At 35.8% G+C, this 19999-nt stretch overlaps 1 protein-coding gene across 2 annotated transcripts in view; it reads left to right on the top strand.

Annotated features, from left to right (window-relative positions):
- LOC132705596 (uncharacterized) overlaps positions 1 to 1667 on the top strand; it is a 38433-nt gene extending 36766 nt beyond the window's left edge. For both annotated transcript variants that reach the window (XR_009619470.1, XM_060676273.1), the window contains exon 2: positions 1185 to 1667. Coding sequence is in view for 1 of the 2 variants with exons in the window: in XM_060676273.1 (XP_060532256.1) it covers positions 1185 to 1508 (324 nt within the window). In the remaining variant the exon portion in view is untranslated. The remainder of the gene's footprint in view (positions 1 to 1184) is intronic.
- The last annotated feature ends 18332 nt before the right edge of the window (positions 1668 to 19999 follow it).

Below are 19999 nucleotides of genomic sequence, written 5' to 3'. Positions count from 1 at the left end.
TGAATAAAATAATAAATCAGAAAAAAAGTAGTAAAAGAAAAGCTTGAGGTAGAATCAATTGGTGACTACAAATGACATTCAAATAAATTGAACTATACGAATCCCATGCGAATTTATGGGATTGCTCATTAAGGCAATATAAAAACCGGAATACTAGAAAAGCCTCCATTGATGCTATATCAGAAGTTATGGCGATATCCGCTCAAGAAGTTAACGATAAAATCCAAAGTCCTCGATGTCAAATTCAAAGGATAAATAGAAAACAAAAAAAAACACATATTATAGATTATACATTATATTTATTTATATTGCCACGAAACTTCACCTTCCTCTTGAAAGTATTTTGTTAATTCTTCTTATACTTTCTCGAATATTGCAATTAACTTGCAGTGGCAATAAGGCTTCAGTCACTTGTCGCCATTTACCTGGTTCGATATTACCATTTTCGTAATTTTCAATATCATTAGGGGCGTAAAGCTTCCGAGGACGGGTCATTATAAAATTATGTAAAACTCATATTTCCGACACTATAATGGACACTTTTCCTGGCTCTAATTCAATTGGCTTCCTTAAAACATGGAATCTAGCTGAAGCAATACCCAAACAATTTTCAATTATTCATTTTGCACGAGACAATCGGTAGTTAAACACCCTTTGTCTACCATGCAAGTTTCTAAACGCGTAAAGTTTTATAATATATGGCAAAAGCATCATCTGCTACTATAACAAATGGAATAGCTTTATTCCGCCCTGGGAGTGGCCTAGGTTTTGGAACATTTGAACTATTATTTTCAAGTTTTGGTGCCAAAGAGCACTTGTTAAAAACTCCTCCATAAGAAATTCGCCCCACACTTCCTACAATAATGTATACAAAGTTATAATCTGTGTCAGCCAGTGCCATTAGAACAATTCTATGCATGCCTTTATGATTATAAAAGAGGCTTCCTTTATGTTTACATGCTGTAATATGTACATGTTTACCATCAAGGGCACCTACGCAGTTCGGATAGTTCCATTTCTCGTTAATTTGCTGTGAAATTTTTAGCCATTCATCTTCAGTGGGTGGTGTCGGGAAATGACAAAAAACTACGTAAAACAAAATGCAGAAATGTCTAATAGAAATATACTAATAGTAACTATGATTAATCGAATTATGGGTTATCTTTAAACACTCTTTTTTTCAGATCAACGAAGAAGACATAACTGATAATGACTCGCAGAGTTATTTATCGGAAGATCAAGGAACTAATCTTTCAAACCATAGGTCACAACTTGTTGAAGACTCTACAGATATTTCGCGTTGGAGAACTCCAGAACCTTCTACATCCCGTGCTTTCTCACCGCCATCATCTAGGTCGCAGGACACACATACAAGCCAAACACCGTTGAAGTTGCAAAAAGGAACAATAAAAAAGACCAACAAGCCTTACTGGACCGATGTCATTCAGCAGATTCCTTTGAAATATTTGGAAACCATGTGGCAGATGAATTGCGTAACATGCATTTAAAAGCCCCTGATTTGCAGGGGTATGCGAAACGAGAAATAAGGCGAATTATTTTAAATATAAATGACAAGTATAAGTCCAGACTGACACAGAATGGTCGCTATCAACACTCTCAATCGCAAATGTCCGTTAATAAAAATTCAAATAACTTTCGCCTTTGTAGTCACAGCTGTCTACTAATTCAACAAAGCTTCGAACTAGTTATGAAAATGGTCCTCCATTGTGACGACCTGGATATTACAAAGTATTACGAGAATTGTGGATCTACTTTCTTTAAAGTGTAAATACTACTTCAATAAATGTATGATTTAAATAACTTTCGTGTAGGTATTCTCGAAACTTACCCCTCGAAACGGTTTAGAAAATAGTTGTTAGTTTATTTCAGAAATTTTGTTGCTTTTCAAAATGAAACTTCAATCAAAATTTGCAAATATAGAGAACCTCTCATTAAAAGAAAATATTCGCGATGGACTCACCGATATTCCCATGTCAAATGTAAGGAAAACATTTCAGGTGAATAGGTGCTGCCCTAAAAAAAAGTTCTCGCAAGGCCCCTCGATTAATTATATCCGCGGTAAGCTGTTGTGTTACGAGTGCAGTTTTTCCTTGTTTTAATCCTACCCCTGGTACCAGATCCGGTTTAATAAATTATCCATAATATTCCATGCCGCCACCAATTTCACTCGTTGGAATAAATAACACTCTCGGGATAACTTACCGATTCGCTATAATACCTCATTAAAAATAAAAACGCTATTTGCATTTGCGGCTTTTGTTCGATGGACATTGCAGGTAGTACACAGTATTGCGCTGCATAACTTAGCTGGTAATCTATACAAGTGTTATAAGAATTGCCTGATTGTACTAAGTGAATTGGTTCTAGGCTTTCTGATGAACAAATGACATATACATTATAAATTATATCATATATATCATTATAACAACATATATATTACACACAATTGCGAGCATTTGCACTGCTCACCACTCTCAGTATTAATTAATAAAATAGAACAGTACCAGTTTGAAAATTATATCAAATAATTTGCAATTATTTCCTTCGCCTGCACCATTTAAATTACAATACAATATACCAGGCATCCCAGTTAGGGCAACGATGTACGGTCTTAGGGAAACGGACCATTCAAAAAATTTGAAAAAGAAAATTATTAATTAAATCGGCAAAAAAAAATATTTTCGAGTTTCTGAAATGGCCACCAAGGGCATAATTGCCATTTTGAACTTTAAAAGTCGATTTCTACAATAATTTGTAACGTTAAACATGGGAAAAGTGAGTAAGTACTATTTTAAAGCTGACACGAATTCAAATGATTTTTGCTTAATGTTTTCTGCGTGATAGCGATTGCTTACATTGCCACCAGGTGGCGATTTCTGACATAATCGCAAAAACAGAATTCTTCGAAAATAGTATATTATGCAATAAGTGTGGTGTGGTGTGGTGTGGTCCCCACGCTAGATCGGTGTATAATTAGGTGTTCTACAGAAGCGAGCAGAAAATTAGTATATTATGCAACAAGTGTGGTAAACGGCATTTTGTCACGGGTCACGCATGACTTATAGTATATTATGCAACAAGTGCGGTAAATGGCATTTGACTCACGAGTTTATTTGACACGAACGGAGTGAGTGTTTAATAAACGAGAATTAGATATTCAAATAAGAAATAAAGAAATATGAATAAAAGAACTTAGGGCTCAAAAAAAAGTTAATTAAAAATAAAACACTTTATTGGCCGATTTACTTAATATTTTCTTCAAATTTCTAGGACCTTCCATTTCCCTAATACCGTACTTCATTGCCTTTACTAGAGTACCAGTTATTTAGAATAGAGAATGAAAAAGCTTTACTAAATATTGGATGTCATTGTTCTGCCCAAAGAGATGTTTGGTCGTCAGTTTATTTGCTGGTGTGCAATACGTGTCCAGTTATATTTTTAATTAATGCTATTAATTAGAGGACTCGCGACCTGAGTTGCAAGTAACGAGATATATCGAGAGTGTAGGGTTTCACGAGGTTGCGGCAGTATATGCGCTTTGCGTCGCAACGGCGTTACATTTCTTCATACCGAAGTTTTCAAACAGAAAAACTTTTACAAACCATTAGGAAACAATTCGGTGTTCTCGCTCTATTACATTCACGACATGGGATATACATGATTTTTCTCAAATTGAGTTTACTTTTTCTGCGATTTTTCGCTATAACTCAAAATTAACATTGATCTTACGAATTTATTATCATAGATCCTCACTTTTGTAGACACCTGTCCTCGAGACAATGGCCGTAGGAGATTCTTTTTTTATTTCTACGGCTTCAAGATAGATTGACACATCATACAGGCACAATATTCGTTAAATTTATTGAGATTCTTTAACAAATGAAAGTGTATATCGAAAGATGATTGCAAAGATTTGTTTTATGAAAAAGGTTTTAGAATTTTTTAATAAATTATTTGACTAACAGGAGAAGTTAGAGAAGTTCTCATCATCCGGAATTTTTTCCGGGGAACAAATTAAGTCAAATTGATCGGAATTTGCAAAAGACAACAAATTAAAGCGAACAGTAGTCCCGAACGGTCATAAATCGTTATACGTCGAAGGGTGGCCAGGTTGGTAACCGGACCGCTTAATCTGTCGGGGTGGGTCGATAATGCCGAAAAGACGGGGCAAAGGGTGGGGCGGGGAACGAAAGGCGCGCGGTCGGATATGCGGTATGGCACGGCCACAGAACAGGTGAGACGCGTTTCGAGCCCTTAAGCTCCCTCCCTAGACATATAACCTGAGGGTATTGATAAAATGCATGCAAGAAGCAAGGCGCGGTAGGTTTCGGCGGATTTATACGGCTTCAATATTGGATACTCGCTCAAAATGTTTGCCTGGTTGGAATGAAAATTTACTACGACCCGTGGGATCAACATGCTTGCCGCGCCAGTGTTTATTTAATACTTAAGTATTTTTCATGGTGACATCTACAAATCAAAATTTCCAAAAAAAACAGTTTACCTAAACGTTTTCAGATGGTCGACTATTTGAGGGTTAGTAAGTGTTGAGGAAACTTAATGGCCGATCGGGACGAAACCCCATACAGTCCTCCCATCGGCCCTTAAAATTGAAGTACTCTTTAAGGTGCGCGTTTATGGTCCAATGATAGTGATTAATACAAGTTTGCGGCACATGTGGACGAATAAGGATGAATTATTATAATTGTTTTTTTCAAAGAAGCTTCCGCAGTCTACTCTAATACTATTTACAATTTTTCTGGATTCGTCCTGCGTAGGTTGTTGATGAACTAAACACTATGAATTCAGTTAACTCTCCGAAAATTGAAGCTACACATTTCCAATTTAATAGAAGGATAGTGCTTGTGCTTGTGGCGTTCAAAAAATTCCTGAAGAAATAAACGAAAAAATGAAAGAGTTTTTTTTTTTAAATCAAAGATTATTTCGTTTTATTCAAAAAATCAACGAGAAGACTTATACCGTTGGGTACTATAACTTTTGCATTTGGTGTTGTACAGGGTGCGCCAGTTATTGGCCAAAAACTGAATATTCAATTCCGCTGGGAAGGAAAATTGGTCACACCTGAAACACTGCAAAGGGCGACATTAAGAGTCAAAATTTTTGCATGTAATGTTTTCGTAAGTTGTAGTGGGGTGGGTATATTCCATACATATGCTAGAATATACAAGTGTCCGAAATTTGCAGCTATCGGCTTGAAATTTGGCGGGACTATTAAAAGAATACAAATTTTGAGTTCTAAAAAAGATATATTCTCGAAAAGCACTTACCCGATATATAACATTTATTTTAGCCGTTCTTTCGATGATGTGCAGGGTGTGTCGGTAATAGGCAAAAAGCGAAAAGACCATCAAGACCTTTTTCGGTGGTAAATTATTAGTCTTAAATGAAAAAAACGAGAAAACAAAAACAAAACAATCTGGTTTTGTCAGTGATATAGGCCACATGGAGAGCTACAATATTTTTTGTATAGTTTTATACAGGGTGTGAGAGATCGCCCAAAATTATTAAATTGCATTTTGGGAAACTGGTTTAGTTATCATAAATTAAAAAAAAAGATTTGAACTCCTACAAAGATTTGAATTCATAGTTGAGGTATATCAAGAATTTAGATTTTGGTAAACAAACTATGGGGCCTTTGCAGTTGCAAGTTAATAACGGTTTGCCGTTTACATTGGGAAAATTGTCCATGTCGAATTGCTTGTCTCTAACTGAGATTAATTAAGATAGGAGCCTAATCTTTGAACCAATCAAAACGTCAAAATTATAATTTAGGAAATCCAATAAAACGCTCTTCGCAACAATGTAAGATTATATGCAAGATTTAAACGCCGGCTTATAATCTCGGGATTAAAGAGTCGTAAACATACTAGACAATGATAAAATATTAGTGACTTAGCAACGTTAATGAAACCACAACAACGCGTTAGGAACTGACGGTGTTCTTAGAGCTATATAGAAGCCCCGCCACGATTTTTGATTTTGCAGCAATGCGGGCATATTCCGGAATGGGACTATATTAAAAGTTGGGAGTACTTGGGGTATGTTAAACGGTAATCAATACGAGAAAACTGTTGTACAGAGATATGTTCGCTCTGGCGGAAAGTTAATGGAATGTTTTTTGCATGCTTTCTGTATAATGTGCCTTTTGAAATAGCAGCCGATCTAATTTCACTTGTCAAACATAGTCAAATATCAAAGCGTTAAATAGAGTAGCGATTTTCAACTATATTTTTTGGAATATCACCATGTATGATGGGTAAATACGAAAATTACAGCGAATCACAACGTCAAGGTAAAATATCGAAAAAATATGTCATATGTCATCCGAAAAAGGCTTATTTTTTTGGATCCGAAAAAAAAGGTTTTTTAATTTGTAAAAATACTTCGAGATTCTCGTCTCGCCCAGTTTTAACAGATTCCGCCAGGGGATTAAACTCTCTCCGTCTGTTAAATTTGAAATTGAATAACTTAAAATTTCGGACACTCACTTCGTTTCATAGCGAAGTAGGAAAATCTAACGAAAATAGGATCGGGTTCACATTATATTTTTAATATGAATATGAATATGAAATCCTTAATTTTTGTGGTTTTGATTTATTCGGTTTGTCCGGGAAAAGCTCCCGAGATCGTAGGGAAAAAGTATTACCGGCGTCACTTTCACGCCTCGAAGAAAAGTATCATTGTTTAAGTCCACCAGAAGGGTAATAAAAAGCGGCAAATCCGGGGAGAAATTACAACCCCATAGAATTCATTTCCCGGAGGGCGCTGGACACGCGAAAGGTGTAACTTTTCTTTCGGGTTGCGGTGTTGAATTATTCATGCTCCCACATACCCGATACCGGCAATAGACACTGATACCGTATCCGAAGCCGTTTAAAATTCTCCAGATCGCAGGGCGGGGTGGGGTGGTTATTAATTTTTTAGCGCGTATTTTAAAGGAGATTCTCTTCGGAAGACGGGGACCGTGAATTACTAATTATGTTCGAGCATCGAAACCATAAAGCGCGAAATCATCAGAAGCATTAATATGGCTTCCTTGAATTCGAATCGTTCATAAACGTGGCAATGCTGCCAAGTTACATATTATTTCAAATAATCCTTCTATCGCAAGGATTCGGATTACCTGATTGTGCTCACTATGTTTCTTCTTTAAAATCAACTTCTAAAGTTTACCAAACGTGTTGCATACTTCTTCTACGACAGTTAATTTTTGGGTACATTTTAGCAAAACAACATTCACTGACATGACCAGCAGAATAGACAAACGTCAATATTCAAACCGTGCAAAAAAGTCTCCAAAAACATCCGATTGCTCCCAAACCCGTGCGGTAAAATCCCCGAAATGTCTGAAGTGGCTCGGATCTCAAGAAACTCACGTGGTGAAGTGACTTCCCGCATGCTAGATCGTTGCATAATTTTACAGAAGAGAAAAATATTTTTTTTTGTTTCGTATTAACCCATCAGGATTTTCGAATCAGTGAACTACTGCTCTTTTTGAATCTTATTCAAAAATCCCGCGATTGACGTGTATTATCAAGGATATTTTGAAATTTAATTTCAGAGGGCCTCAGATACTGAGACTACTAATTTACTGTTATGTGTGCCTAGGAATCGCTTTGTTACGTAACTTTTGCCAGTGGGCGCCATGTGTTTTATCACGCACACACACCGCTCTTTAAGTAAGACGCTGAGATAAAAAAAAGACACTAAAAATCTCAATCGGAACTCGAAATTACGCTACGAAGTGGGCGGGCAATAATACAGTCAATGAGGTTCAGTTAACGTTTATTACAATAATATTCATAATATAATAAAAACTGGTGACTTTACAACATGTGACTCCCGATAGCATTTCCGAAAAATCGGGCAATAAAATAAACCTGGTGTACTCTCGAGAGCCACGTTTGGCCAAAAATATTCACATAAACCTAGATTATATCTTAACTGTTGAAATTGAAATGAAATCCGGTTGAACCACACAGTAACGTACTGCAACAATGTGGGATGACAGTAAGCAAAGCAAGATGGCTTCCTAAGCCGCAACAATCTCAAACGGAGTACCCTCATAACGCGATAAAACCGGGATTTAAGTTATAGAGGGAAACCAGATTTAATTAATCGCTCCGATGTTTAATCGCAATATGGAGAAGTCGTATCAGCTTTTATTTATGAAATTTTGCACAAAAACAAAAATAAAAATAAAACCTTGACACTCTGTTGTACTCTAAACCACACGTTTATAGTAACTTTTTGCATGAAATAGTATATTATGCAACCAGACTTTAATTGGCACGAGCGGAGCGAGTGCTTAATAAACGAGTGAGATACGACCATCACGAAAAAATCATAAGTTAACAAATTACAAATAATAACAGATTATCGGATTACTTAATTTCGTACCATTCAAACACAATATTTACTAGTTATCGGTTCTGCTAATGTTGTCCCTTTATAACTGTGTTTGTTAGACAGAGAGAGATATGTCATATAAACAACGGAATAAACACAATTTTAAAATCGTGTAATCAAGAAAAAGCAGGTCCTAACCTTCAATTTTGTTTTGTTTGTACTGATGAGACATGGATATTTGAAAATGGTACAACTGCCAAGATATTAACAAAAAAACTGTAAAAACTACTAAATTTTATGCGAAAGGTAGGTAAAATTTCTGTGGAAAACTTGAATTATAAATACTTACCGACTAGTCCACTTAAGTTTAATTGTAGCTTACAGCACGTAGTATTTAAATTGTCTTGTATATTGCATAACGTTTTGGGTATATTTTTGCAAAATAACACGAATAGATTCACTGACATGAGCGCCAGAATTGCGGTAAAATCTCCGAAAGCTTCCGATTGCTCCCGGTAAAATCCAGGAAGTGGCTCGGATCCGTGGAAAACGAAACTGACGTGATAAAGTGACGCTTCCTGCACGCTAAATCGGTGTGTAATTAGGTATTTTACAGATGCGAGAAGTTACCCGATTGGACACTTTGTGTATTCTAAAATTTTCACTAATTTTGTTAGGACTGCCGTAAATATTTTCCTAATATTGTTTCAACCGTCTTACGATTTGCTATTTCGTATTAAACCGGAATATCCTAGGTGCACGCAGCGGGCGACATGCCTGCCTAATCCTAGTAACAGGGATCCAGGCGACATCAAAACGCTTTGTGTCAGTCGTGAATTTGCCTATGTGTCTGACTGCAGAATTATGTACGATTGTTTCAAACGTCTACATGGACCCTCGGCGTCAGTACCTGCCGTTACACGATTTACTGTTTAGGCCTGGCGCACGAAATCTCCGAATCGACCGCGGCCATTCCTGTCGCAAACTTTTCCTGCGTCTCTTCTGCAAGGCGACCTTAATTTTGGATATTACAAAGGCGGGTCAATATTTGAAAACGATTTAGCGATTTACGAAATTTTGAATAGAAACCAATGCGTGAGATCCATTTCCGATACCGTAAGTATAAGTAAACAGAGGGCCAATTTTATACTTTCGGAAAAGCATCGAGGTAAGGCGTTTATCGATTTTCGAACAGTTAGCAATCGCTGGAAGAGTAGCGGGACAAGATTTCGAGAGTTCGATTATGTCTACAGGAAAATCTAAACGGAGTTTGCGAACTGATTTCTTTTTTTGGGGAAATAACGTTATTTTTTCTTTATATACCGGCCTTTACACACTTAAGTACGCTACATATCGAATTTTTTTTTGTGTTGGCCTGCTCAATTAATGTTATAAAAATACCATCCCATAATAATGAACGGAAAACAGTTGTTACAAGTTTGCTAATGAAGTGTCGGTGCATCAATAACAACAATTAAAATAGCTTTTAACATATTTATACAGTGAGAAAACAGCATGCAGAGAAATTAGTTTTTATTTTTAAGTGCGCCGGACTAAAAAACAAATAAGAGATCAAATCTGCTCATAAACACTGACTGGCCATAAACAAATAATATTTTGGTTAGTTAGGTCGCCCATGCACTAGTTAAATAGAGAAGAAATAAATATTTAAAACAAAATATCCAGTTTTTAGTTATCAACTGGTGTCCTTCAGAAAAAAAAATTAGAAAACTGTTCTTTCTACTGTAACAGTTTTAATGAAATAACATAATATCCTAACAATAACACCACCTAGAATTAATAATTTTTAACAAAACGGTTTGTTAATTATTTAATAACAAACCTTCTGACAAATGGTAGGGTATAAAAACTGGATAAGTTGCTGAGAAAGTGTCCTCCACTTTAAAGGATACATGCTCCACTTCTTGTCCTCATATTGCCGCGCACACTTTGACGTATACCTCCATTGTTTCTTATTAAATCGTAGGAAGCTTCTATACTTTCCTTCAGCTCTTCTACAGTGTTAATAAACCATACTTTTAAGATGCCCCCATAAGAAACAGCACAAGCTATTTAAATCGGGGACCTACGGCGCCATTGTCGAGGTACGCCGGGACTTTATTAGACCGTTATTAGAGGTGTGATTTAAATATTCTTTTATTGCAACATTAAAGTGAGCAGGTGCGTCGTCATGCATGAAACACTTTGGGAACTTTGGGAAAACAAATTGGGAAATCTTTTAGAAACCGGCGATTAATTTGTTCGTTTAGACTCTCTGGCAATAAAATTAATTCATTTCCAAGAATTTCAGCCCACATATTTACCAAATACTGTTATCGGTGTTTCAATTCTACAACTGCACGGGGCTTTTCATCGGCCCAAATATTAATAAAAGTTAGCTTAGCTTAGTTATAAACAATGTTTATTTGACTCTCATTGAACGTGGTGACAGCAAGCAAGGCATCTCTAGAAGAAACGGCCACATTGACGAAAATTCCAACATCAACTGTATGGAAAATTGTGAATAGACTAGTATAGATGAAAGTGATCAAGATATAATACAGCGTAAAATTTATCAGTTATACCAGCATCAAAGCGTGCGTACATTAGGTTTCTTAATTAGAAGGATCGAAAAAGATGAAACCGGTGTTAAATGTGGCAAAACCACATTATGGAAGTGTATTCAACACATGGATTTTAGATTTAAAAAAATTGACAAAAGGTAAGTTTTAATGGAATCTTTTAGAATTCGAAAATGGCGACTGGAATATGTAGAAAAAATTAGGATTTACAGAGGACAACAAAGGACAATTATTTACCTGGATGAAACCTGGTTCGACACTTATGATACCCCGGAAAAGGGTTGGGTTGACTCAACTGATACGTGTAAAACAAACGCTCCATCAAAAAGAGGTAAAAGAATAACTATTTTGCATGCCAAATGGACTTTCTCTGTCTGCGAAAAATATTAAAGATTCTTCTCTGGATTACCATGAGGGCACCACCGCTGATTTATTTGAAAGTTGGTTTAAAAGCAAACTAGTTCCAAATATTCCTCCTAATAGCGTAATTGTAATGGACAATGCAAGTTATCAAAGTAGACAGTTGACTAATTTAAGTAGGTAATAAAAATAATTTTTGATTTTATTTTAGATTTAAACATAAATACATACATAAATAAATAAATATTGTTTAGTATCTTTCCTAACAAAACCCAAAATAATTAAATTCTAAGCAAAGTACGGACCTGTTCGGCCATATTTCATTCTTACAGCTTGCCCATGACTTTCCTTAATTCGTATCAGTTAGTCACTTTCTTATATCTATGAACAGACTTTAACAGTCTCTATTATACATTAGGATGAAATTTTTGTTCCATGCCATATTATTTCATACTTTCGTAATGCATTTACTTATTTACTTTACTAATAGTATATTATGGAGCAAATGCGGTCAACGGCATTTGCGAGCGAAGCGCAACGGAACTGATATGACGGATACAATTGACACACGTCAATATTCAAGTTGTAGGAAATATCTCCGAAAACATCTGATTGCTCCCAAACACTTGTGAAATATCCTGGAAATGTCCGAAGTGACTCGGATACGTCGAAAATGAAACTGGCGTGGTATATGACGCTTTCCGTACCCTAGATTGGTTTATAATTGTGCATTTTATAGACGGGAGTATAAAAATTTACATACATAAAAAATGTGTTATTTAGGGACCGCAGGACAATGGGCATGGACATGGGCTAAAACTGAAATTCAAAACCTCACCTCAAATCATTGGTAAATTTAGTTAGTGTAGGTTAAAAGCGCCTTGGGATTAAAATTGTTCTATTTTCGAAAAAGAGTGATTTCGAAATATTCGTTTCTCTAATCTTTTTCAATTATTTCAAAACGACATCGCCGCCGGATTTTCTTCCCCCGCTAACGTGAAAAAGTGTTCCGTTTCTCGCGAATTCCGCGCATCTAGATTACGCCCTAAGTGCACCAAAAATCGTTTAAAAGAATTAAGCGGGTATAGATGTCATCCGATTATTTGAAAGGATTTCCGCAAATGGATGCATGGCTCAGCACTTTCCCGTTTCTGTTAATTTCCTTGGCCGCTTCGGGGTCTCTAAGGGTTAGTTGGGGCGCAATTGTATCTACGCTTTGAAGTAGTCGGCCCAAAATATTCAATCGATAGGCAATGTCCGCGGAACCCTCGGAACCCATTTTATATAATTTTATTCAGATGAGACTCAAAGTCTGAAAGTAAATACTTCTCCTGCGGCAAAAACATTTCAACTATAGTTTGCATATTCTATTTGACCTACCTCGCTATCAAAGAGAGTGAACTGCTTCAATGTCTATGGTCTCATATGACAATGAAGTGTTTGAAATGTCAGTCTTATGTACATAAAATGTACAACCGCAGGAAAATTACCAGAACAAAACCTATTTAAGCTTCAAGTCTCCCCTAGGACCGATGGTTTCGTTCTTGCTATTGAACTAAAGTGAGTACACAGGACTGAAATGTATTAAGCAAACTCCGACATTGCAAAACCGCGAGTCGTTGATTGCAGCCAGTTTTCGCGCTGCGCTGGACCTACAATCTTGATTGCGGTCAGCATTACCCTTGAGTATATTTAGGACCATCAGTTCGCTCTTCTTAGGTTCGTTAAGGTTCTCGAATAGAGTGATCCGGTTTCGCAAGGGCACATTTCGAGACGCGTTTCACAATTTCAGTTTTCTAATCATCAAGTTAAAGAAAGGCGATTTTAAAATGTAGTCGCCTAAATTTGCACTCCATTTTACGCGTTAAAGGGTTTTTTCTTCATAACAAATTTTCAGTAAAATCATGAAATATTTTATGATGAGTAATGCAGAATTTGCAACAAGACTAGACACTACATTCAAAATTAAATTGTTACGAAAATAACAGCGATAAGCAACCCAGCATGTAATTAAAAAGGAGTGGAGATAAAGAAGAACTTTATTAATAATATTACTCTAGATCTCGAGCGCCTTCTTTAAACGACCAATAAGCATCTCACCTTAACCCATCCAAATCAAATTTAATTCTTTTTGGAAATAATAATCATGTTTCTTTGGCAAAGGAAATATTTCACATTAAGATAAAAAGTTCTAGCATGCCAATCGTTGACAGCTGTTAAAGTTTGGGTCTAATTATGGACTCAAAGCTTTGTTTTAAGGATCATATGACGATTAAGTTCAATTATAGCCAGCCACACTTTCTAACAAAAGAAACGAAATTGCTACTTTGTCATTCCCTAGTGCTCTCACAGTTGAACCATTGGGACATGATTTATGGCCCGAGCTTAGACTCGGTCGATATAAAAAGAATACAAAAGCTTGAAAATTCTTGCTTCAGGCTTGCATTTGGAAAAATACGTGGGGAACGCAGTTCTCATGCTCTGCAAAATGGCGAAGTGTGTTTAGTAGAAGAAAACTACACTTCCATAAAGTTTTGAAGATTTGGACCCCACTTTACCTTTTTAGAATACTTTGTATTATTTACAACCCAGAGGCTTTAACAGTATCTGGTTTAACCAGATGTCTGCAATTTCTGGACCTTTTATGTACCGGTTTGTTGCCACACTTATTTTATTTCAAAAATTGTAATGTAATAAACGTATTTATTAATGTTGTTTTTATTATTATTCAAATTTATTAAAGCTGTTTAATATTTATGAATGGAAAAAATATGTTTTTAAATAAACTGATGTTTACGCTTGGCATTATACCACGTATAAGGGGATGTTTACCAACAGTAACGCTTCTTGTAAACATTACCGACTTCCTGCTTGGTTAAACATCTTTGATAGCAGCGAAAAACGCAAAAACTCATAACGAAAACCGACTGGTTAAACCGAACGTCTATTTGTCGACTTTAGAAATCATCCCGGACGAATCGGAGGGGTTAACAAAGGGAATTGCACGGTGAAACTATATGGTCGTAATGCCAAAACACTCTGATATTGTCCCTCGATCGATAGCATCGTAAATTCAACCCCCGGACATTAGCAGTAAAGAGTAGAAGTCATCGGAGAGGTTTATAGGCTGTGTAATGGTTCAGAGTTGGTTGAAGTCGCTAAAACTTGCCCCAAGATCGAATAACGCCCGTTAAAAATACTCCCGTTTTGGGATCCAACTTCTTGATCACTTTTAATAAAAGTGTGGTCCTTTTCATGCCCTTCGAATCGACAGTTTTATCACGATTGCATGCTCGATTAGTTGATGTCTTATCATTTGATGTTGCAGTAGTTGAGCGGCAACGTGTTAAAAGGCATCAGAGAAGGACGGATGTCGAGCTTAGCCAGGTCAGCTAAGTTTCAATATTGGAGCTCCTATAACAATCTTCATCCCAAACATGGAACATAGACATCGAGTTTTTTTTTTGTTTTTATTTATTAGTACACTATGACTTTCTAACCCGCAAATATTACATTTGCTGGCTCCATTCCGACGGTTTTAACTGGTTAAACAATCTGCTTCCTGGATTTTAGGGCCCCGATGTGATTTTTTTGACTTTACACGTTTAGTCCTTATATTAGAAGTTACTTCAGAAAAGTGTAACCCTTAACTTCAATTATTTCTTACTCCTATTGCAAATCCGATATAAATCAACTTTCAAAAATATTGATTTGCTTGGGAAAAGCACATCTGTACAACACTTTCACTAGACAGCGTTGATATTATAGAATATTATGATATTTTTTAATTTAATTTCTGTGTAATGTTTTTTTTTTATTATGCTTAATAAAATATTACGGCCTCTAATTCTATGAACATAATGTCTAATTTGTATTCTATTAGAATAAAATTCTTTTCTTTTAACGACTCTCTCCTCTCTCCGCCTGACGCACACTATTTTCAATGTTAGTGAACTAACCCAAATGGTACTGCCCTGCACCTACACTTGCACTGCATCAAAAAGATTCACTTGGTCACTCTATACTCGCTGTGCCTACCGAACTAAACCTTTCTGAAATGCACCTGAATAACACATTTCAAACATTGCTTAAAATTTATAAATATTAGGGGCGTCTGTCATTCTGCTGTGAGTGTGTAGTTAATTGTATTATTTTATTTTCATCCGCTACTAGCCCCGGCCACTACAATTATTTGTATGACCACTACTGCTACATCTACCACTACACCTGCTGTTATTTATCCAATCAAATGACCAAGCCTCTACGTCATCTTAATTTTATATTGTATTTAATATCACTTGAGATAGGGCGAAATGTTTTCTAAACCGGCGCCCACTAAATCGTCTTCTTTGAAACAAACTTTATGATGTCGGTCATGGCGGCGGCAAGAAAAATTAAATTTTCAGTCTCCCGAATCGGTTTTGTTACGTACGAGAGGCCTAAACCTCGCGATAAAATATATCCTCCTATTGTTTTCGGTCGGTATAGTTTCCCCTCCGATGCTTCCGCATCGAGGTTTATGGATTTGGTTGATGAACGCATTTGCTTTATTGAAGTGCTGCCCGGATCTTAAATTTATTGAAGCATCGTCCCGGAAAAGCGTTCGATATTTATTAACCTAGCGGACGTCCGCTCCTGTAAGGAAAAAGTCGTCTTTATTAAGCGAGTCGTCCGTAGTAGAAGATGTATTCGACGGTAATGCATGGTATGTATCAAGAGGGATCATTTAGTGTAACACAATGTTTTTTGAATATACCAGTGGCGGTCGTGTCGAATTTTACCTGTATATTTTAGCAGACATTGATGGTAAAATAAAAATTATTCTTACAATCTCCAATCATTTCTAAAGAAATTTAATTTCCTAATTTTTTCAATCCAGTGTACGGTTTTCGCTTAAAAAAAAAACTCTTCTCGGCATGGCCATAACTAATATGCTTAATATGAGAGCAAGCAGATAATTATCATTATCATTTCTTACTTTTCTATCTGTTTTATTAAAATTTTTGAAAAAATTGAAGTACGAATACAAAGTACGTAAACTCTGAGGTGTTTAAATCTGTAAGAATTATTTATGAATTCTGTTGAATTATGAAATTGTTGTTAAATTCAGCTCTTCGCATATTATTAATTTGGTGTTTAAAAAACAATGGTCGATTTTACTAATGAGGAGTTGGCGGATATACATTTTATGTGTTGTTTGGCTGATGGAGGTGTGCCGGAAGCTTGGCGAACATTTTCCAATGTAGATAGAAGGTCGATTTTGAGTATTTGCCCTCATTCGACTGTAAGAACTCCATAAATTGAACAAGCAGTTTTAAATTCTGTTGATAAAAATTAGAAAAATTGGAAATAATCTGAATATCTGGCACGTCTTGGTTTGGAAAATTTTGCACAATTTTCTATTGTATTCTATTCAACGAGTATAAGTTTTACTTTCCAGAGATTTTCGGTTGCGTATTAATTTTTTTCAATGGCTTTTGGACAAAATTGCGCATTATCCCTTGTTTGAACAAGAATACTATTTACAAAAGCTACCTTTTTCTGAAATTTCTACCATAACCATATTTGGGCCCATGAAAAGTTGTAGAATTTAAATATTTGGGCTGGAATTGTTGGAAATTACTTTTTTCTGCCGGAAAGGCAGGTTTTTAGAAGATGATTTGACAATATTGGTAGAAAGAGTACCCTATTTAATCAGTATTGTATGTATGTGTGTGTTTTATGCATGACGACGCGCTTGCTCACTGGGTAGGTCGCGGCGGGTTTAAATAATTTGGATTTTTTTTATGGGGGCATCTTAAAAGTATGAACAAAGTGGACGACACTTTCAAAAACTTATCCATTCTCTGTATCCTACGTTTTTTCAAATAGGTTACTATTAATTAATTAACAGACCATTTTGTTAAAATTTATTAATAGTACGTAGTGTTTTTTCTTTTTTTATTTGTTACAAATAGTATGTTATTTCATTAAAACTGTAAAAGTAAATGCACAGTTTTCTAATTTTTTTTCTGAAGGAATCCAGTTGGTAACTAATTTGTTTTCGATAGATATTATTTCACAAAAAAGTTCTCGATTTAAGCAGTGCAGTGGCGACCTAATTAACCAAAGTATTATTATTGAGCTGATTTGATTTCTTTATTTTGTTTTAGTCGCTCGCAAATGTAAACGAATTTAATTTAATTTAGTTACAACCATGCAGGGAAAAGGTTTTTATTTTTTTAAGTGAAAACCGTACCTCAGATTGAAAAAAATCAAGAAATTAAATTTCCTTCTTAGAATAGAAATTGCAAGAATAATTTTTATTTTAAGAGAAATCAGTGGTGTACCATCAATGTCTGCCAAATTTAACAGGTGAAAATATTACAGATATTAAAAAAATATATTTTATTTTTGAAAACTTTACCACCCTGTATCCCAAAAGTGAAGACGATTAGGACGTATGTTCATATGAAGTTTTCTTTTAAAAAACACTCTGTAATATGGGCTTGTAAGTTCAATTTGAACCTTCATAGGAATACTACTGAAATTTATACAAAGATGATTAAAGTAAACAGAGCCGCGGTAATTGAATTGGTCCCGTCCGATCGGAGCATATAAAAGCGCAGAAAAATTACTGTCGTCCGCAGCATAACTGACATCAAAAATACAGGGTCCCCAACGTGCGCGGTGGCTGTTTTTACGCGTATTAATCATTCATACTCCGATACGCATGAATAAACCAAACGACCGCGAGCATGAATTTGCAAATTGAGTTGATGGGAAAAAACGCAAACAAATATCCTATGCCGAGTTATACTTCTACTAACCGCCATTTGCTTTCGAAAGAGTGGAGACGGACAATGTCGAAAATTGTGTGGCACACATTTCATGTTTTTGATAATATTTGTTTTAAGTTACAGCGTGTACGTAAACATCGGGAAGGAAGTTGGTAACTTTTTGGCTCATTTCATAACATACGATAAGCAGAGGTCCGCAAGACGCTTCACTTTCTAACGGAGAAAACTAGTGAAGGTGCGTAGCTCGGTTTTCATGAACCTACCAAAACATAATATAACATTTACTCATAGACCCTTTACTAGGCCCATAAAAAATACATACGAACATCTAACTACGAAATTATTCAAAACAGACAATATCTAGGCAAAAACTAACTTATTTTAATGCCCTTTCATCAAAAAACTGTCCGGAATTCTGGAGGGCCGCTACTAAACTAAATATGTATATCTAAAAATGAAAATCGCCTAGAGATTGCGGAAGATCTCCAATAGTGGATAGATATCCATAATTTTTTTCAAGCGATTGATCATTTACCTCATTCCACATCCCACATATGGGAACAAAGTATTAAACTTTCATCCAATTAATCAAAATGACCCTGAAAAGATAATCAGTCACAGGCATTACTTCAAATGCGGTTGGTGAAGATAATAATAATAATAATAATAATTCTCGCGTTCTCGCGGAGAGCGCATATTTGGACCGTCATAACCAACTTGCTAAAATTATCCACCTCCAACTAGCCTTAATGAACATACCAACCGTATTATAAATACCAGCCCTCGGCTGTACTCGAACATGGCAGAGCTGTACTGTACTGGGATAGACCTATTACAACGGATAGAACAGTGGACTTATAGACAAAGAAAAGAAAAATGCCCTCATAATTGATATCGCTGTTCCACTCTCCCACAATATCAGTAAAACTGAAACAGAAAAAATACAAAATTACGAAAATTTGGCGGTGGAACTGAAAAATATTTGGCAGCTCAATAAAGTGTTTATTTACCCATTTGTAATTTCGGCGGAGGGAATTTTCTCCCAAAACTTCTCCAAAAATTTAAAAGACATCGGACTTCCACCGAACATCGTGGAATACGGGCAGAAGGCTGTCATACTAAAGACATGCCACATTGTTCGTAAGTTTCTGAATTGAGTGGGAAGAATTGAACTGTTTTCTCGCCAGTTGAGAGAGCCCACAGCAAGCAAAGCCTCGGGTGAAAACAGACCAGTGAGAGCTGAGATGTAATCGTATAATAATAATAATAATAATCTTTATTGTCTAACAGATTAACATTCATTTAGAAGCCAATTTAATCTTAAGAACTATAACTATAACTATAATATGTAGTCACCTATATAGATTTAACGCCGTCTGTCGATTGTCTGCCGTCTGGTTGTTTATCTAGGTAGATAGATAACGTAAAATTGCATACGTCAGTGTTGAGCACAGCCTACTGTGGTAATTATTAAAAATTTCAGATATATTCTTCACTACTTAATAAAAATAGGTGTATGGCACATCGTTTGACAGGAAATTTTATTAGAAAACTATTTTTTTTGTGGAAAAATTCGGGTATTCCATTTAAAAAAATTTAACTTTGTGTTATATCTCGTGGCTTTAAGACAAAATCGGCGAAAAAAATCTTCAAAAAATGTTTTTAATAAAAATCTCTATCTTTACAAATAAAAAATGTTATAGAGGGTTTTTAGGAACGCACATTTTTAAGAATCACCCAGTAGCTCAGAAACACTTTGACATATCATGATGCGGATTTTAGTTTTCAACTTCTCTCGAAAATCGGGCCCGTAACATGTATATTAGTTTCGGGCTGACTATGCTGCAAATGCTTAAAGCCATAGAGGCCCAGATGAGGTAACTAGGA

This window comes from Cylas formicarius, unplaced genomic scaffold, assembly GCF_029955315.1.
Source record: "Cylas formicarius isolate icCylForm1 unplaced genomic scaffold, icCylForm1.1 PGA_scaffold_7__23_contigs__length_41026272, whole genome shotgun sequence".
NCBI lineage: Eukaryota > Metazoa > Arthropoda > Insecta > Coleoptera > Brentidae > Cylas > Cylas formicarius.
This window is presented reverse-complemented; position numbering and strand designations above follow the sequence as displayed.